Below are 16973 nucleotides of genomic sequence, written 5' to 3'. Positions count from 1 at the left end.
CCTGTTCATCGCTTCGGCACGAGTGGCTGTTCCTCTTCTCCAACGAATCCGGAATGAAGCCCGATACTCCGCTGGATTCTGTGGTGTTTCAGCTCGACGAATCTCGCTCCAGGTTTCTCTTTTCTTTCTCTTTTCGTTTCGTGGGCCTTGAATCGTCCTTGCCTTAGATGCGAGCTATGGGTTGCCGCTGGAGAGTCCACCGAGAGATTGGCCTCTGGATCCTTGATGCCATTTCTAGCGCATCTCCGCACGGCGCAAGAGCAGCTCGCGAATGATTGTAGCTCCATCGAGCTGCATTGTCCACATCAAGGCGCTTCCTGGTTCACCAAAAGAACCATCGAAAGGTCAGTTTTGTTGTACCAACAATTGATAGCGATTTAAATTTCACTCACCCACTTGAGCGACAGGTTCGTGAGATTTGTGAGCACGCCCGATGTGTTGGAGCGTGTGAGCTTCTTGGAGACGGAGCGCATGAAACTCGCTGAAGCGAGCAGCATCTTGATAAGCGAATCACCTCGCGTAAGCGCTGGGAATTACTCGTTGCGATGACATCCCTCATCGTGCTTGCGAATTTGCTTTTTTCCACAGGTTGGAGCCTGCCTCCCACTCCCAGTTCTCGAATCTGGAAACGCAGGTTAGTTAAATCACTTAAAAATTAGAACCGAGAACGTAAAGACCGCTGACACGGGAGATGTTTCAGGCAAGGAAAAAGTTGAGCAAGCCAAAGCGCAGGTACGAGATGAAATGCAACTAGATATGAGTTTCGGCATGTTCTGAATCCGTCCTTCACAGGCTCATGCGGAGGCAGAGGAGCATTCAATGGACACCCTGGAGGTTGAAACTGAGTCTTCAAGGTAAAGGCCGACGAGCTCTCTCTCTTAGAATTCCACGCTCGGTTTCAATGCGCTCTCCCTTCCGGGTGGCAGGAGGCACTTGGTAAAGGCGATGGATGCACGGCGACTTATTCTGGAAAAGGAGCAAAGGAGTGCATTTGCTCGTGCAGCGGCAGCGGGCTTCACCATTGGTTGTCTGCCTGACTTGATCGCTTTCGCAGGCTGCTTTGGTGCCACCCGGCTGAGGTAACGCAGCACTTCATGGTCAAGTTTTGCTGACGAAACTATATGCAGTGAGGCCTGCTCGAAGTTTGCGGAATTGCATAGGAAACTACTTGATCCGGACGTTTCAGCGGAAAAACTGGAGGAAAACTCAGACACTCGGGCTTCTACAAAACTGGAGGAAAAATCAGAGACTCGGGCTTCTACAAAACTGGAGGAAAAATTAGAGGTGGAAGGACAGGCTGAGGTTGAGGTGGTGAAAAACGTTGGAAGGAGAAGGGTATGGGGACCACCTGTCGCTGAGATCCCACTACAGATGCCGTTGGAAAGAGTGAATGGTAGTGTACCTGAGTCCGAAGGAGATGGCGCATTTACTCCCGATGACTCCGACTCGCCACAAAAGTCCACTGCTTCCGGAGGCCGTGAATCTGATTGGGAAGACAAGGAAGGCAGCAGTGAGAACCCCGTTTACGCAAATGTGCTCGGTCAACTAAGCGGGAAAGACGCCGACAGTGGTGAGACTGGGGAGGCCAAGTCCGCATCCAACCAGGTGGATGCGTCTGCGGTTCGAAGAAAAGGGATCGTTGTCATCAAGAACCTCAAGTTTCCGCAGACCGGAGCAAGCAGCATCATTGCAAAGCAGTCAGACACAGAGAGCGACAGAGACAGTGAGAATGAAACAAAAGGTGGCAGTGGCGGACGGCTCAGCGTTCAGGCAGCCATTAGTCTGTTTGAAACCAAGCAGAAAACATCCAGGGAGGTTTCGAGACAACAGGTGGACACAAATAGGAAGATGTCGGATCCTCCAACACGTACAGGAAAGCAAGACCCAGCGGCAAGTGACGGACACAAGCACGCACTCAAGCACGAGCACAGACCGCGGGAGCTTCTAAGTGACGATGTCAGGCGCAAAAGCATGCTTACCGAAAGTATACAGTCGGGTTTGCCGAAGAGAGACCGTGATTTCATTCTGCAAAAGTCAAGTTTAGATAGCAAGGGACAAAGAGGACATACTAAAATGGACGCTGTGAATGATCTGGCTAGGACTCGGAAGGAACAGGTTGATAGAACACAAAAAGAGGGCGGGAGCCGTCAGAACACTACAGCAAAAACTGCAGACGAGATTAGAAAAGAGTTGCTTAGTAGGACTCAGCAAAGAACAGGTGCAAGCAACCAGAGCACAGTAAAATCTGCGGACGAAATCAGCAAGGAACTGCTTGATAGGAGCTATACGTGCTTGCTGAAAATAAACTCTGTTGTGCAAGACGCCTTGTTCTCTGCTTCGGCCTTGCGACAGACTAAAAAACCGGAACAGCCCAAGGCAAATGTCGAAACAGATAGCGACAGCAGGGAATGGAGATCACTCTCGAATGTTTCCAAGTTCGGCTTAGACGACATCTTCGTCGAGAATAACGTTTCAACCAAGGAAGCCTCTCGGAGACAGTCATTGTGCACTCCAGCAGAGTATGACGGTAAAGCCAATAGCGACGACGTAATGGCAACAAGAGCTCCTCACGAGCATGAGAAGGGAAGGTTTTACGACCAGTATCAAGAAATACGAGCCGCAAAATACAAGAAGGAATCGACACACTTGAAAGCAGAGCGAGAATCGAAGCTGAGAGCAATGCAGGATGTTTTGGAAAGGCGCAAGACAGAACTTATGGGAAAAAGCACGCGGCTCCCAGAAAAGAACAATACGATGACAGTTGAGCAGATACGGGCCATAAAGCTTCAAGCCACGAAAAACGTCGTGAAAAAGGTACATACCTCGAGTTTTTGTTTAACGGTTCGATGATCTTTCTTATACAGGATGTGCGCTTAGACTCCATCAAAGCTCTGCAAAATGAAAAGTCAGGGACCCGGACTAGAACTTCCAACGTTTTGCGCTGCAAGCAAGAGTCATCTCCAAGCTCTACAACCTCATCCACAAGAAAAATCTCACCTGGTCCTCCGAAGCCACTAGCAACTCCAAGGAACTTCGGACGCTTAAGTTCCTCTCCACGTTCGAAGCACTTATCGAGTGGACCTCCTGTAAGTCAAAGAAGAATGCCGAATTTTATGAGTCAGTCGGTTATCGCTGAAAGCTTGCATACTCAAGCAGACCTGAGAAAGGAAAATGCCAAGCCTTTTACGGGGAGAAACAGCTTGAACACGAGTCATGAGGCTGGGCAACCGTCGAGATATTCTCAGTCCCGGGCAGACAAGGTGAACCGAAACTTGGCACTTGAAACTTCTCCTTCCAACGGGGAGATTAAGAGACTGGGTGGGAAGGGAAGAACGGACGCCAGGGACAGCCAGATTCTAGCTCCACTCAAAGTTCCTCGAGACCTGGCACCAGAAAAAGGCAGGGTGAAACAGGATTTGCCAAAGGCTCAAGGCGTACCAAGGATTGTGATTCCTAGACCGTCCAACTCTCCAGTCTCTGCTGGTTCGAAGCCCGGAAGTGTTCCTGAGCCGAAGTGTGAAGCCGGAAAAACTGGTACTGTGGTAAGATCCACACCAGTCTCCTCGACGAAGTCCAGCGACGAGTGCATCAAGCAGATCGTAAGCTGTACTAGCAAGGATAGAAACGAGCAGGTACCTGAGGACAACCCTTCCAAGACTTTGGCTTCCCCTGGCCTCCCGGCTGAAGCTCCACAGGTCTCTCTGGTCATTACGAACGTCAAAAGTGAGAGCTTCAAAGAGCAACCAAAGTCGGAGGAGCCTTACACTTCGAGCGAGATCAAGTTCGAGGCGTTTGTTTCCAAGGATTTCGAGGACGACATACAGATCGACGAGGCTCTGGAGAAATGCATGTCCGGGAGATCTTTCCTGGACGGCATCTCCGCTTCTCCACTCACGACGTACGAGACCACCACCACCTTGGGAATCAAAGGCATTTGCTGCAGCAAACAAGATCTCATCAGTTCTTCGCTACGCACAGGACCCTCGTCGCAAAGTCTACCTCATTTGCAGCGATCGCTCTCCCCGTCATCGCTAGCATCCTTTCGAAACGACTTCGCTGCCAAGGAGATCAAGACCCTTTGCAAAGAGCATCACCAGCCCGTGGCACACAAGGACCAGCCCAAGGGATTGAAGCGCCTCCTAAAATTCGGACGTAGGAGCCGAGCGTCGGACAGCAATGCCGGGGAATGGAGCACGATCAACGAGGATTTCGTCGTGAACAGTACCCGATCGAGCAAGAAGAACGCGGCGGTGGAGGAACCCTTGCCCAGAACGGCCGGATCCAGCGCCGGGAGCAGCGTGAGGCGGAGCTTGGAGGCGCTGCCAAAGATTGCCGACGCTGCGAGCGAAATATGTAAGATTCGTACAAATCCCTCTCCCTCGTTCTCTCAGATCTAGCTTACAGACTCACCGATCGCGCCTTGCTTGCAGCAGCCAGGAATTTCTTCTCCACTTTCCGGAGCAAGAGCAGCACCAGTGAATCCCGATCTAGGGCTTGAGAGCTCCGCGCGAATGTGAACTGGGAATAGGTATAGAGATGGAAAGAAACGAGAAAGCTCGGATACTTTGTGGTGTGAACTCAAATGAAAGGATATTCGATTCCAAACGGTCCTACCGCGCGGCATACAGCCACATGGCGTACAGCGCTGCACGGTCTGGCAGTAACATCAAACATTGAACTCTTCTTTTCAAGCTTCTGCCATAGCCGCTGCTTGTATCTCCTTGACGAGATCATCATACGCTGCGAGAACAAAAAATCTAAGACTTTCAAGCTTTCCTAGAAAAAAAAGAGAGAAAAGATTACCATCGGGTAGAAGTTTCATTCTCAAGAGTTCTTCCGCTTTAGAAACTTTGATCGACGCAGCTTGAGATGCCTGCTGCGACCGAGTTCCACGCCGCCCGCTTGCTTTTCGGCCTGGATGAGCGAGAGACCACACCAAAACCGTGCACCGCGTCGGGTACTCGGACGCGAGATTGTCAAAGGCGAGCTCGACGTCGGCTTTACTGGCAGAACGAACCACGCATAGAAATCACTAAAAGAAAACACTTGCAACCATAAGGACTTCTTACCAGGTTGGTTCGTCGAGTGAAAACGTGATCAGATTGTAAGGCAAGCTGTGGTAAAGATCTCCAATACTGTCTCCGTGAAGCTGCTTTAGCCCCAGAATCTGGAAACTACTCTTGTGTCACAACAAACGATCTAAACTCGAAGAGTTTTACCTGTCCTCGTCTACAAACAAAAGCCTGTAGATGGCTGTCAACATGGTCGAGGAAATTCTAGAGAAAAAGATGAGTAAAGCTCAAATAGAGAAGAAGCAAGAGGATTACCGTGGCACTAAGCTGCAAGTGCGTTTTCTCTATCTCGCGGAGGTTCAAGTAAAATGGAATGTTGTCTTTGCTCACGAAAATTTTGTTGGACGGTGGCTTCGTTGTTAAAACACAGTAGTAGCGTTCTTGTTCTTGTTCTGCAACATACCACCATCACTAACTTGTTGGGCGAATGTTTATCCCATACCTGAGAAAGCTGGAGTGAATTCGATTCCGATGCGTCTGTTGCTCAAGATAAAAATGGCCTGGGAGCTCGAAAGAGAATTAAGCACGAAAGAGAAATTCTGGATTCTCGTACCTTTCGACCGATATGATACAGCAATCTTCCGGTGTCGTTCCTTTCACTCTCGGAACTATTTTCGCTGTAAGCCTGCAAAAGACGAATGCTTCTAGAACTACACAAAACTAAGAGAAACTACCTGCTCAAAGATGGTTTCTAGCAGTGCATCGTTCCAACTAGAGCTTTCCAAATACGTCCCCTCTGCGAAAAAACAAATCTAGCAAATCAAAGAAAAAGGAAAGAGAAAAACAAGTCCAACCTGAAGAGTTAGCTCTAGCTTCATCGAACTCTTGAGCCAATTTTGCGCCTTGAGCTTTCTCTGGCTTACTAGACAAAAATTTAGCTCGAGAGACATACAAAGAAGGGAAAAGAAGAACAAAGAATACCTGAGCGTTTCACGAAGTTGTAGATGCCTCTCTTGCAATCCCGAAACTACGATAGAGAAAAAAAGAGAGAGAGATCATAAATATGGAAGCGTGAGCCTTGGAACACTTACTTCGAGCTCGGATCGCTTCCAGGGACACTTCGTGCTCGTCTTCCTGCCAGATTGGGGGTAAAATCCAGACTAAAATTCGAAGAATGCTACCCGTGGAGTCGTGTCGGCGTGAATGCGCTTGGGGCGCTGGGCGTGAGGGCGTCGCTCACTGATCTTCCGCTTGTCCCGCTCCTCCATTGTTAGGGCTCACTATGTGACGTGGCCATATTTTAGGGTTTAGGCGAGGTTTTTGTGGGCAATGGCGGATCAAGACCCCCAGGCGATGCATTTCACGCTTCATCTGGATAAGCCGATCGCTTGCCAGGTAATGTTTCTAGGCGGTGGATTTCTCTCGGCAAAGCGCGCATTCTTTCTCTCAGGTGGAGATCGCGTCTTGGAATCCGGAGAAGGATTTGCTCGCAATGGTGAGCACGGATCATCAGCTCACGGTCCATCGATTCAACTGGCAGAAGCTGTGGACGATTTCTCCGGGTAAAAGACGTTCGATGCATTTGATGTGAGATTTTACTAATGATTGGAACAGAGAAGAGGATCACTGCTATATGCTGGCGTCCCGATGGAAAGGCTCTAGCAGTCGGGCACGAAAATGGCGAAATATCTCTTCACGATGTCGAGGTTCTTATCGTTGCATTGGTGTATATTGTTGTGAGCTTTTCCTTCCAGAATGGCGAGGTTTTGAGAACACTTGAAGCGCACAAGGCCTCGGTTCAGTGTGTCTACTGGGTGGAAGAAAGGTCTGCTCGATCACAGGTACTTAGAGCAGCATTCTTTCTCTTTTTTCATGCTAGAAGCGTTTCATTGTTTGATACAGGGTTCCACTTTACATGAAGATCGAACTTCGAGATTTTTTCCTCCACCGCCAAAGCCACCAGCAATGCCAGGAACAGGCCCTGCGTTTGATATGGCTGGCGCATTTGCTTCTGGGGATGATCAAGAAAACATTTCTCAGAATGCGGCATCGAAACACTCTGAGCAGTACCTCAACATCTTGTGCAGCAGCGACAGCAATGGGCTTGTTTGCCTCAACGCATTTGGCTTGTTTGCCATTGGAGAACTGGTATGCTTCACTTTAACTTGGTGGCGTCTAACGTGAATACCCTCTAGAACTTACACAACTTTCCCAATTGGAAGCAACTATCAGCTGTGAAGGTATTCTGTTTCTCTGATCGTGGTAGCGTTTCTAACCTCGAAGAATGATATCTACAGGTGATGCTCTCTGGCGACCTATGCAACATGATCCTGCTTTGCCATGACCAAGATAAAAACTCGGGACTAGTCTCCATCTCAGTCGATACTACTTTGCTTAACAGTCGGTGGGTATTTTTGGAAGATATGGTCGAAACTAAAGCTCTATTTGCAGGCGCAATGAAATTCGTCAAGTTGCACTACAGGCTTCCAGCATTGAAGAGCTGCTAGAAGTTCTGCAAACAACTTTGACGGTCATGAGAAGACACTGGGTTGATGCGATGAGCGCGTTTGCCGACAAATTTAGTGCATTTCAGTCACTCCTCCGTGAAAATGGTAAGCTTTTTATTTTGTATTCTTGTCAACATCGAACCTTTGTGGCAGGATCGCTGTCAACACCACGTGATGAGCTCCTGACCCTTCTGGCTTGTGGCTCAGCAAGTGTCTCCCTCCATCAGTTCCTTGCTGTTACATTAGGAGAAGGGGTATGGAGGTTCCTTGCTCTATTTGCGTTAACATGATCACTTCCAGGGACTGAAAAAACTTGGAAAAAGCATTGATACTGCCGGGAGGGAGATTCAGGTTCTTATAGCTGATCATCTTCAAGTAAGCATTTGTTTTGAAGTGCAATGGTTAACTGTAAGTCGGTGAAGCCTGCCGCAGAGATTTTAGCATTCAGGATTGGCGAGCTCCTTGGGCTGTCACGTTGGCGTAGTCAGCTGCAATCCATCGGTCTAGACGAAGTTCTGGTTAACTCTGTCATGGAGAACGCAGGAATGCTAATGGTGCAAGTGGAACGATTTCTTCATGTAGTGAGTGACACGGTTGGACAGGTAAACATTATTACGGCTTACAAACTTTCGATTTGTACTTACCCGTTAAAGTTTCTAGTATCGTCTCTTCTTCGTATGGCTTACAAAATCGCTGCGACTATTTAATGCCGAGACTTCACCCTTGCATACAGAGCCCATCAACAGGTACCACGTAGTGTCTATGTTTGTTTCGTCCTGCTAAAACCTCCTCTTCTTTCAAACCAGTACAGCCATCGCGACATTTTTGAGACAACAGTTCGACTCAGATCTCATTGGACCACATGTAATTTCGGAAGGTGTTCTACCGAACATTGGGTTGTATGTATAACCATGTTCAGCTTTTGACGACATTAATGTTATCTGTTGCAGTGAAGAGGACTTGTCGAAAGCTGAAGAACTTCTTTTGCTTGGCGGATTTCAAGACGTCAAGTTCCTCCAAAGGACACTCTTTCAGCAGCTCAATTGTCTGTGTGACAGGTAGGCGCACTTACTTTGCTAGGTAAAGGCTCACATTCTCTTCCTGCAGCTGGCGAGCTGCCATATCTAAGCCCGTCGCTGTAATCTCCCCTAGGTTGTGTTTTAAAAGTCATCTCTTCCTCTGTGAGTTCCCCAAGCTTCTTCCGTTATCGTGCACATACTATGAGGTAGGCTCTACTTTATTATTTTCAGATCCGCAGGTTTTGTCCATTCTACAGATGAAAACGGAAACCCCCAGTTTTGTTGATTATACATGCTTTGAGATTCATACAGACGGGCCGAATCATATCGGTGTACTTCGTGGCTTCAACTCCCAAAGCATGGGCTCCGATGGAAACGAAGTTGAAGCCGTGGTCCTGCAACTCAATGAACACCTTACCTGTTTGGATTTTTCCTTGTACAAGGTACGAACTGCCAACCGCGACGGTCATTTACTGAGTGGTCTATTCTTGGTCGCAGGAGAAACAACTGCTTTTGCTACTCAATGAAAGATTACCTCAGTGTGGTGGCAGTCAGGCGTGGATTATGGTATTGGAGCTGGAAGAGCTGCCTTTTATATCATTGAAGTCGCAGACTAACGAGGCGGGGGAAATTCTCCGGTTTTGCACGTCGAACGTGAGTTACAGTTGTGTCGTTGGACATGAGACTAACCTGGAACGTGCAGGATGCTCTTGCATTCGTCGGCTTGAGGAGCGGCAAATCTCGATCCATCCTTCAGCTTGACGTGATCCCTCCCATCGCCGTTAGTGGTATGAGCTAAGTTTTGCCTCGAGTCTTCTTTATCGTTTGATTCCAGCTTCAAGAGGGCTTGCGTGCGTTTTCGCTGCTCAAAAGCGAGCAATGCTTTACGATCTGGAAGAAGACGAGGAAGAAAAGGATGATTGACAGGTACTTCATTTTTTCGAAATCTCTACTTTGCTGTGACGCTGGTTATACGGCTTTGCCACGCGGCGCCAGCCTGTTCGTTGCTCCTTTCGAGTTTCTGTGGACCCAAGGAGGTAATGGAATGAATTTTTTCGCTGGCTATTCCTGAAGCTCTGCCAGGCGATAGCTGGTACTGAATCAAAGCTTCCGGTTATAAGGCGCTTGCTGGGATGGTGTACAAACGCCTTTGAAACGGCTCGGTTCTCCTGGATTTGTCGTAGAACACGCACCGTGAGCGACTGGGGTAAGTCTAGCCTGTTGCTTGCTGCTTGCGTGAGCTCCTCCTTTTTTGACTGGTTCTGTTGCTGGTAAGACACTTCTTCCGGCAAAATGGTAGTGGCTTAGACCTTTCGTTGAAGACATTTTCAACTTCCGCACTTCCACAGGGTTATCGCGGCTTTATGGTTCGCAGGAGCAGCAGGAATCCCACATGTGTTTCAAGCTCAATGATCTCCATAAGGTGCTGTGGACTTTTCAGTCGTCTATATGGATTTCTCAGGGGAAGGGGCTTGCAGATGGCTCCCAGGGTCTTCTCCTTCAACTCCTCTCGAGAGACGGGCAAGGGGGAATCGTTCCATGTCATGCACGGCTTCTCCAAGATCAAAGGCAAGGCAAGGCATCCCATGGAGGATGTGCTGGTGAGCTTGTACAAGGAGTTCAAGGGACACAAGCTCGGGCTTTTCGCGGTGTATGACGGACACCTAGGGAGAGATGTCGCCGATTATCTCGAGGAGAACTTGTTCGACACTATCCTTGACGAGGTAATACACAGACTCTCCATTTCCCTTTCGGTACTGACTGGCTTTTTCGCTTCTGCATCAGCCTGATCTCTTTTGCAATCCGAAAACGGCCCTGGAAAACGCGTACCACAGCACTGATGCTGTGATCTTGCAAATGTCGCATCCTGGCGGCTCCACTGCAGTCACTGCTATTGTCGTCGACAACAAAAGGCTGCTGGTTGCAAACGTTGGAGACTCTCGAGCGGTACTGTGCGAAGCCGGCGAAGCCAAGCAACTCTCTGTAGACCACGAACCCAGCGCTGAACGTCAGCTGGTGGAAAGCCGAGGGGGTCATGTCACTCATTTTCCAGGTAACTGCTAGTCAAAAGAAAAGTGTATCTCTTTTCTTTTCTTCTAAGCATCGCTTTCGTGATCTCGTCCATGTAGGAGATGTAGCACGCGTTGATGGCCAACTTGCGGTGGCACGCGCCTTTGGTGACAAGAGCTTGAAGCAACATCTAAGCGCCGAGCCCCACGTCTGCGAAGTTATCCTGAGCGAGAGGTCCGAGTTTATGATCCTCGGAAGCGATGGACTCTGGAAGGTATGCGCTCGATCTCGTGGTTTTGCTGTTTGACGTCTCAGATTGAAATGTAACGCTCAGGTGATCGAGAACCAAGTGGCAGTGGACTTGATCCGAGGCATCAAAGACCCGGAGGAGGCAGCGAAGTGTTTGACAAACACAGCCGTCCAGAAGAAGAGCAGGGATGATATCTCTTGCATCGTGGTGCGCTTCCACGCGTAAGTTTTTCAATGCATTATCTTCGCAATCGCAGTGGAAGCCATAGCCATCGCCCATCGCCATAAAAGAGTCCATTGTTTTTCCAGCTCAAAGCTGCTGGTGCTCCCATGCTACTCGTTTTGGAGGATCCAAAAGACCATAGAACTCGATCTCGAGCTCGTACATTTATTTTCCTAGCAGCCCTTAGCATTCGTTCGTTCGTGCTCGTTAACTACCTACGCGCTGGCTGGAGTTTTTCCAATCACCCCACCTAAGATCATACTAGAACTTGCCGAGGAGAGTTCCACGAGAGAGAGAGAGAGAGTTCTTTCTAGCCCACCTGGTTCAAAGGATTGTCTGGAGATTTCTTCCACAGCTTCCACAGCAAATCCTTGTACTGCGTGTGCGTCAATCCGGGCTTGTCCGCCTTGAGCTTGGCCAGCTCCACCTCCTCAAACGCCTTGTAGCTCGCCCTCGCGCGCTTCTCCGGGTGGCGATCCACCGGGAGCTCGTCCGGGATGGCCATCTGGGCGATGGCCGCCTCCACACTCCTGGCCTCGATCAGATCCTCCGCCCTGTTCACGTTCTCCACCGCCACCATCTTCTCATACTCCTGCTCATCCGTGGCTCGCATCTCCCGCCGCTTGGTCTCCGCCGCTAGCGCCGCCAGCCGCGCCGCCTCCGCCTCCCTCTGCCGCTCCAGCTCCACCGCCGTCACTTTGGGAACCGCCGGGGATCCAACGCCCACGCGCAGGGATTTCTTGTCCACCTTTTTGCCGTAGCCCTCCATCTCGCGCTCCTCCTTCTCGGCCAGCCGCCGCGCCTCGGCCTTCTTGGCCAGGATCTCGGCCTTCTTCTCGGCTTCCTCTTCGCGCTTCTTGCTCGACCTCGATTTGGGGCCTTCCAGCTCCTGCCAGTACCTGTCCTCCTTGTCCTTGGACTCGCGATCCTTGCGCTCTGATTCCGCCTCGGCCTTGCGCGATCGCGCCTCCTCCGCCTTGCTGTTGATCCCCATCTTCTTCGGCATTTTCTCTCCCCCTCTCTCAGGAACCCTAAAGAGATATCCCATTTATCTCTGACGAACCCTAAAAGATATGAGTGAGAATTAGGGTTCTTGGGAGTGGAGCAATGGCTGCGGCAGTGGCGGTACCGGCATCTGACAGGTATGGCGGCGATCTAAACCATGGCGCCAGAGAGGAGCGCAGGGAAGACTATGATGAGCGCCGCAGCAAACGCAAGGGCCGTGATGAAGATGGAGACAGAGGTCGGAGATCGAGCGATCAAGATAAGAGGCGCCGCGACGACGCCAGGGACGAAGATCGCTGGCGGGGGCGAGACGAAGATGCCAGCAGACGGGAAGATTCTAGCAGGCGAGGGCGAGACGAAGATTCTAGCAGAAGGGGGCGAGGCGAGGATTCTAGCAGAAGGGGGCGAGACGAAGATGCTAGCAAGCGGCGAGACGACGATGCCAAAGAGGAGAAGATTGTGCTTCCTGCGGGTAGGAGTGGAGGGACATATATTCCTCCTTTCAAGCTCGCCCAGATGATGAGGGATGTGAAAGACAAGACGAGCGTGGAGTACCAGAGGATGGCCTGGGATGCTCTGCGCAAGAGTATCAATGGTCTCGTGAACAAGGTGAACACTTCCAACATCCGGAACATCCTCAAGGAGCTCATTGCCGAGAACTTGATCCGGGGGAGAGGATTGTTTGCGAGATCGTGCATGAAGTCGCAGATGGCCTCGCCTGCTTTCACACACGTGTTTGCCGGCCTTGTTGCTGTGATCAACACCAAGTTTCCAGCTCTTGGAGGATTGCTGCTGACAAGAATCATCCTACAGTTTCGCAGGGCCTTCAAAAGAAATGACAAGGTAATGGTGTTTGTTTTTCTCTCTTTATTCTACTGAGCTTGGTTTTTCTTTCCTTTATTTCCAGCCCGTTTTACTCGCAGTGACAAAGTTCCTGGCGCATCTTGTTAATCAACGAGTTGCCCATGAAGTGATTGCACTTGAGTTGCTAATGCTCCTGCTGGAAAATCCTACAGATGATAGTATAGAGGTAAGAGTATGGAATTTTGGCGATCCTTGGTACCAATATGCATTGTCCATTTAGGTGGCTGTTGGATTTCTCAAGGAGTGTGGAGCGTATTTGCTGGAGATTTCTCCCAAGTGCTTTCAGAGTATGTTTTTCGTGTGGACATTCTTTTAAATCATCTGACGCTTTTCTGGCAGTGATTTTCGATCGGTTCCGAGCTGTTCTTCACGAGGGAGAGATCGACAAACGTGTTCAATTCATGATCGAGGGAGTTTTTGCTTTACGAAAATCGAACTTTCAGGTATGAACTTGTTCTGTCTTTCAATGTTTTAGACTCAAATTGTCATGGTCTGCGCAGGGACATCCAGCAATAATCTCAGAATTGGATCTTGTTGAAGAAGGTGACCAGGAAACACATCAGATTTCCCTTCTAGACAAGGACCTGGATCCAGAAAGTCGCCTTGGTAAGTCCAAAAAGCGTACCTGATCTTATCTCACGTTTCTCGTGCCTCCAGACATCTTTGCTCCGGATCCTGATTACTTGGAGAATGAGAAGAAATACGAGACCATTAAGAACAGCATTCTCGGTGACGAAAAAGAGGAAAAGGATGGGTCAGCCTCTGGTTCCGAAGAGGAGGACGATGAAGACGAGGGCGAAGAAGAAGAAGATGAAGATGATCCTTCGCAGAGCATCCAAGACCTCACAGAAACAAACTTGGTGAACCTCAGGCGTACCATATATCTAACGATCATGTCAAGTGTCGATTTTGAAGAGGCTGGCCATAAGCTTTTAAAGATAAAGCTGGAACCAGGCCAAGAGGTATGTTCCTTCTTTTCTTTCAATATTTGTGGCTAATGATCCTACACGTCTCTGCAGAAAGAACTGTGTATCATGCTTTTAGAATGCTGCAGCCAAGAACGGACGTACCTGAGATACTATGGGCTTTTGGGCCAGCGATTTTGCATGATCAACCAAGTGTTCCAGCAACATTTTGACGAGTGCTTCCTCGGCCAGTACACAACAATACACAGGCTAGAAACGAACAAGCTCAGGAACGTGGCCAAGTTCTTTGCGCATTTGCTAGGGACGGACGCTCTTCCATGGACAACTCTCGAGTACATCAACTTGACCGAGGAGGCGACGACATCATCGTCTCGTATCTTCATCAAGATCCTGTTCCAGGTATGAGCTTTTGCATTTTGGTTTCTCGTTTGCTCACTTTTCTCTCTATTCAGGAGCTTTCGGAGCATCTGGGACTGCAAAAGCTGAACGAACGCCTCACAGACCCAGACGAGCAGATGCAGAGAAACGTGGGCGGCATCTTCCCGCGGGACAACCCGAAGAACACACGCTTCGCCATCAACTTCTTCACTTCCATCGGTCTGGGTGGTCTCACGGACAGCTTGCGAGAGTACCTCAAAAACATGCCCCGGTTCATCATGGAGCAGCAGAAGCCGGTGGAGAGCAGCGACGACGAAAGCTCAGACAGCGAGAGCTCGTTGTCGGAACCATCATCTTCGTCTTCAAGCGAATCCGAGTCCGAGTCCGACTCCGACAGCAGCGGCGACGAGAGGAGTAAAAAGAGGAGGAAGAAGTAGCAAAACAATGGCAGGACAAGCTCGGCGCTCTCGAAGAACACTCCAACGTTTTGACACACTGTAAGTGGCGGAAGTGCTCATCGTTTGCTTTCTAATCGAGATTGTGTGCCAGGAACTCTAAAGCTTTGCTTGTAAAACAGGAACTCTAGAACTCGACTGTCTTGTAAACTCACTATTGAGGTATCCAAAAGAATTTTATCAAAATATCCAACGTGGATATTCTAGCATATCCTATGTAAACGTGGCGGTTTACGTGTCATCTGACGTGGCCCCTACACTGATTTGCTTTAGGTCGGAGGGAGAGAGGGCGGCCGAGCGCCTGCAAGGGCAGGGGCCAGGAGCTTGGATGCGATGGCCAGATTTCTTCTCCTTCATTTCCACAGCGCCGCGGAGGATTGGTGGTACACTCTCAACGAGTCCAAGGCATGGCAGAATCGATTCTACTACTCGCTCTCCGGCGCCTATCTCCTTGTAGCTCTCGTCGCCCTGGTATGGAATCCGACTAGTTTTCTGGTCTTTTCTATTGATTCTTGGGGAATCGTGGCGATTTCTCTCGCAGATACAACTCATCCGGATCGAGATTCGCGTCCCCGAGTATGGCTGGACCACGCAGAAGGTCTTCCATTTGCTGAATTTCCTTGTAAATGGAGGTGAGATTCTTCCATCTTAGAACTTTGGATTGATCTCTTCGTTTGCTAGTCCGAGCTGTGGTGTTCTTCTTCCGGCGCCAAGTCCAGTTCCTTGAGCCCCGGGTGAGGAATTGAAGTCTTTTGGAGTTTCTCTAAACGATCTCTTCCTTTTTCTCTACTGCTTTATGTAGATTTTACAATCACTTCTTCTGGATTTACCCGGACTCTTGTTCTTCACGACGTACACTTTGCTAGTACTCTTCTGGGCTGAGATTTATCACCAGGTAAATCTAGGCTAGAGATCTTGATTGCTTGGGTGATTGATAGTCTCTTTCCTTGCGGAATCTTGGATTTTGTCCAGGCTCGGAGCCTTCCGACGGATAACCTGAGACCAACCTTTGTGGTGATCAATACCATCATCTACACAATCCAGGTTCGCTTTTCTTTCCTTTTTTGCTCTCTGTTTTTTTCTCCTTCGATTCTTCCAGCCTGTAACTATTCAAGCTTTGATGTGTAGATCCTTGTGTGGCTGATTGTCTGGTGGAAGCCACTTGGCCTTCTCGAGAGCTTCTCCAAGATTTTCTTTGCCGGCGTGTCATTGGGTGCAGCGATCGGGTTTCTTCTCTACGGTGGAAGGTCGGTGTTGAGCTTTTGGTGACGGAGAGAAAGACTGTTTTGTTTCCAGGCTGTTCTTGATGCTACAAAGATTTCCCATCGAATCAAAGGGCCGCAGGAAAAAGCTGCGTGAGGTAATTACATCAGTCTCTTTCACGGCATCTTATCCTACTCAGCTGTTTTGTAGGTCGGCCTTGTGACTGCTATATGCTTCACTTGCTTTACAATCAGATCCGGAATTGTAAGAGAAACTCCTCTTTTTCCCTCTTTTTCTTAAGGATGAGTTTGCCAACTAATCTCTCACCAGATGGCGTGGGCTGCATTTGACAAGCGTGGAGATTTAGATGTGTTGGATCATCCAGTTTTGGACACCGTTGTCTACCTAGTAAGCTTCTAAAGAAGAAAACGATGGATGTTCTAACACTTTTGCGTGTCTTCCAGCTTGTGGAGATTCTTCCCTCGGCGTTGGTTCTCTATATATTGAGGAAGCTCCCCCCAAACAGACCAGGTCCTCCTGGTTACGAACCAATCCCATCAACAATTCGAACAGGGTAGGAGTATTCTTCTTTTTGCATCTTCTTTATCTTGTGTTGAGTGGACGGTTCTTGGTTGAAGAGTAATAACGTAGTATCTGGCATGTACAGTACTCCTGTAATTTTATGCTACCAGGTCTCACTAGTTGTTTATGCTACCAGGTCTCACTAAATACCTTGATCAAAATTATGTGTGATCTTAATGCCTAAGCAATAATGTATAGAGCCTTGACCATGTCAAAAGGTGTGCTTAAGTGGGACTTAACATTAGCAAAAAAAATCAAGCTATTCATCATGAGAATTGTATTATCAATATAAAGAACAATAATCACAAAGAAGGGTGGTGTCCCTTTCAAAAAAAGATTTGAATCTGCACTTAGCTTGAAACTCTTCTCTATATAAATAAAAATCGATATTATAAAATCAAGTATATACCACTTGTTTTAGTCTATAAAATGAACATTGAAGCTTACATACTAAATCTTGGTAGAGGTAACATATCCTTCTGGTTGTTTCATATATAGATCTCCTTTTGTAAATCACCATTGAAAAACATTATCTTCACA

The 16973-nt window shown here is 48.8% G+C and overlaps 6 protein-coding genes and 1 pseudogene across 12 annotated transcripts; 5 read left to right on the top strand and 2 right to left on the bottom strand.

Annotated features, from left to right (window-relative positions):
* Window positions 1-4: 4 nt before the first annotated feature.
* LOC9645803 lies at window positions 5-4671 on the top strand. 2 transcript variants are annotated; one of them, XM_024680947.1, is made up of 10 exons: window positions 5-112; window positions 168-344; window positions 408-519; window positions 589-634; window positions 701-732; window positions 793-854; window positions 927-1079; window positions 1128-2814; window positions 2865-4353; window positions 4434-4671. In XM_024680947.1, exons 1-10 carry the CDS (start codon window positions 54-56, stop codon window positions 4496-4498), a joined length of 3882 nt encoding a protein of 1293 aa, XP_024536715.1. In that variant the 5' UTR covers window positions 5-53; the 3' UTR covers window positions 4499-4671. The 2 variants fall into 2 exon arrangements, with proteins under 2 accessions (XP_024536715.1, XP_024536714.1); XM_024680946.1 differs by having other exon boundaries at window positions 4431-4671.
* On the bottom strand, window positions 4574-6295 carry LOC9646201. 2 transcript variants are annotated; one of them, XM_002975869.2, is made up of 12 exons: window positions 6194-6295; window positions 6104-6146; window positions 5994-6039; window positions 5867-5934; window positions 5747-5808; window positions 5626-5697; window positions 5515-5572; window positions 5328-5464; window positions 5220-5276; window positions 5070-5167; window positions 4804-5003; window positions 4574-4740 (listed from the first exon to the last, which is right to left on the bottom strand). In XM_002975869.2, the coding sequence occupies exons 1-12, from the start codon at window positions 6278-6280 to the stop codon at window positions 4688-4690; spliced, it is 981 nt and encodes a 326-aa protein (XP_002975915.1). In that variant the 5' UTR covers window positions 6281-6295; the 3' UTR covers window positions 4574-4687. The 2 variants fall into 2 exon arrangements, with proteins under 2 accessions (XP_002975915.1, XP_024536716.1); XM_024680948.1 differs by lacking the exon at window positions 4574-4740 and having other exon boundaries at window positions 4893-5003; window positions 5070-5174.
* Window positions 6296-6331: 36 nt separating this feature from the next.
* Window positions 6332-9603, top strand: LOC112348430 (anaphase-promoting complex subunit 4-like). 2 transcript variants are annotated; one of them, XM_024680885.1, is made up of 20 exons: window positions 6332-6407; window positions 6463-6574; window positions 6627-6718; window positions 6767-6853; window positions 6915-7160; window positions 7208-7252; window positions 7310-7416; window positions 7464-7624; window positions 7673-7773; window positions 7820-7894; window positions 7942-8121; window positions 8180-8265; window positions 8326-8418; window positions 8470-8577; window positions 8627-8744; window positions 8796-8981; window positions 9037-9192; window positions 9242-9326; window positions 9374-9465; window positions 9535-9603. In XM_024680885.1, exons 1-19 carry the CDS (start codon window positions 6342-6344, stop codon window positions 9460-9462), a joined length of 2193 nt encoding a protein of 730 aa, XP_024536653.1. In that variant the 5' UTR covers window positions 6332-6341; the 3' UTR covers window positions 9463-9465; window positions 9535-9603. The 2 variants fall into 2 exon arrangements, with proteins under 2 accessions (XP_024536653.1, XP_024536652.1); XM_024680884.1 differs by having other exon boundaries at window positions 9374-9603.
* On the top strand, window positions 9459-11063 carry LOC9645802 (probable protein phosphatase 2C 58). Of its 4 annotated transcripts, XM_024680888.1 has the most exons (7): window positions 9459-9575; window positions 9622-9745; window positions 9888-9961; window positions 10017-10262; window positions 10324-10591; window positions 10668-10822; window positions 10883-11063. In XM_024680888.1, the coding sequence occupies exons 3-7, from the start codon at window positions 9932-9934 to the stop codon at window positions 11021-11023; spliced, it is 840 nt and encodes a 279-aa protein (XP_024536656.1). In that variant the 5' UTR covers window positions 9459-9575; window positions 9622-9745; window positions 9888-9931; the 3' UTR covers window positions 11024-11063. The 4 variants fall into 4 exon arrangements, with proteins under 4 accessions (XP_024536656.1, XP_024536654.1, XP_024536655.1 ...); XM_024680887.1 differs by lacking the exon at window positions 9459-9575 and having other exon boundaries at window positions 9914-9961; XM_024680886.1 differs by lacking the exon at window positions 9459-9575 and having other exon boundaries at window positions 9616-9745; window positions 9888-10262.
* A 91-nt stretch (window positions 11064-11154) lies between these two features.
* Window positions 11155-12079, bottom strand: LOC9646200 (annotated as a pseudogene).
* Window positions 12080-12112: 33 nt separating this feature from the next.
* LOC9646199 (pre-mRNA-splicing factor CWC22 homolog) lies at window positions 12113-14857 on the top strand. Its single transcript, XM_002976056.2, has 8 exons — window positions 12113-12868; window positions 12933-13055; window positions 13110-13176; window positions 13229-13332; window positions 13390-13495; window positions 13547-13851; window positions 13909-14214; window positions 14268-14857. Exons 1-8 carry the CDS (start codon window positions 12128-12130, stop codon window positions 14628-14630), a joined length of 2115 nt encoding a protein of 704 aa, XP_002976102.2. The 5' UTR covers window positions 12113-12127; the 3' UTR covers window positions 14631-14857.
* A 39-nt stretch (window positions 14858-14896) lies between these two features.
* On the top strand, window positions 14897-16604 carry LOC9645665 (tobamovirus multiplication protein 3). Its single transcript, XM_002976055.2, has 11 exons — window positions 14897-15119; window positions 15190-15280; window positions 15330-15382; window positions 15451-15543; window positions 15621-15692; window positions 15777-15895; window positions 15945-16008; window positions 16062-16115; window positions 16182-16259; window positions 16316-16425; window positions 16570-16604. The coding sequence occupies exons 1-11, from the start codon at window positions 14982-14984 to the stop codon at window positions 16577-16579; spliced, it is 882 nt and encodes a 293-aa protein (XP_002976101.2). The 5' UTR covers window positions 14897-14981; the 3' UTR covers window positions 16580-16604.
* Window positions 16605-16973: the final 369 nt, after the last annotated feature.

The sequence above is a fragment of the Selaginella moellendorffii genome, unplaced genomic scaffold (assembly GCF_000143415.4).
Source record: "Selaginella moellendorffii unplaced genomic scaffold, v1.0 SELMOscaffold_29, whole genome shotgun sequence".
Lineage (NCBI taxonomy): Eukaryota > Viridiplantae > Streptophyta > Lycopodiopsida > Selaginellales > Selaginellaceae > Selaginella > Selaginella moellendorffii.
The sequence above is the reverse complement of the archived record's forward strand: the minus strand, read 5'-3'. Positions and strand labels throughout refer to the sequence as shown.

Coding starts and splice junctions, on each gene's coding strand:
- LOC9645803 (XM_024680946.1), top strand. CDS start 54: ATGAAGCCCGATACTCCGCTGGATTCTGTGGTGTTTCAGCTCGACGAA. Junction 520..588: donor TGATAAGCGAATCACCTCGC/GTAAGCGCTGGG, acceptor TTTTTTCCACAG/GTTGGAGCCTGCCTCCCACT. Junction 1,080..1,127: donor TTTGGTGCCACCCGGCTGAG/GTAACGCAGCAC, acceptor AACTATATGCAG/TGAGGCCTGCTCGAAGTTTG.
- LOC9646201 (XM_002975869.2), bottom strand. CDS start 6,280: ATGGAGGAGCGGGACAAGCGGAAGATCAGTGAGCGACGCCCTCACGCC. Junction 5,168..5,219: donor TTGTTTGTAGACGAGGACAG/GTAAAACTCTTC, acceptor AGTAGTTTCCAG/ATTCTGGGGCTAAAGCAGCT. Junction 4,741..4,803: donor AATGAAACTTCTACCCGATG/GTAATCTTTTCT, acceptor TTGTTCTCGCAG/CGTATGATGATCTCGTCAAG.
- LOC112348430 (XM_024680885.1), top strand. CDS start 6,342: ATGGCGGATCAAGACCCCCAGGCGATGCATTTCACGCTTCATCTGGAT. Junction 7,774..7,819: donor CTGTTACATTAGGAGAAGGG/GTATGGAGGTTC, acceptor GATCACTTCCAG/GGACTGAAAAAACTTGGAAA. Junction 8,122..8,179: donor TGAGTGACACGGTTGGACAG/GTAAACATTATT, acceptor TAAAGTTTCTAG/TATCGTCTCTTCTTCGTATG.
- LOC9645802 (XM_024680886.1), top strand. CDS start 9,903: ATGGTTCGCAGGAGCAGCAGGAATCCCACATGTGTTTCAAGCTCAATG. Junction 10,263..10,323: donor TCGACACTATCCTTGACGAG/GTAATACACAGA, acceptor CTTCTGCATCAG/CCTGATCTCTTTTGCAATCC. Junction 10,823..10,882: donor GAAGCGATGGACTCTGGAAG/GTATGCGCTCGA, acceptor TGTAACGCTCAG/GTGATCGAGAACCAAGTGGC.
- LOC9646199 (XM_002976056.2), top strand. CDS start 12,128: ATGGCTGCGGCAGTGGCGGTACCGGCATCTGACAGGTATGGCGGCGAT. Junction 12,869..12,932: donor CCTTCAAAAGAAATGACAAG/GTAATGGTGTTT, acceptor CTTTATTTCCAG/CCCGTTTTACTCGCAGTGAC. Junction 13,333..13,389: donor TACGAAAATCGAACTTTCAG/GTATGAACTTGT, acceptor TGGTCTGCGCAG/GGACATCCAGCAATAATCTC.
- LOC9645665 (XM_002976055.2), top strand. CDS start 14,982: ATGGCCAGATTTCTTCTCCTTCATTTCCACAGCGCCGCGGAGGATTGG. Junction 15,544..15,620: donor GGGCTGAGATTTATCACCAG/GTAAATCTAGGC, acceptor GATTTTGTCCAG/GCTCGGAGCCTTCCGACGGA. Junction 15,693..15,776: donor CCATCATCTACACAATCCAG/GTTCGCTTTTCT, acceptor TTTGATGTGTAG/ATCCTTGTGTGGCTGATTGT.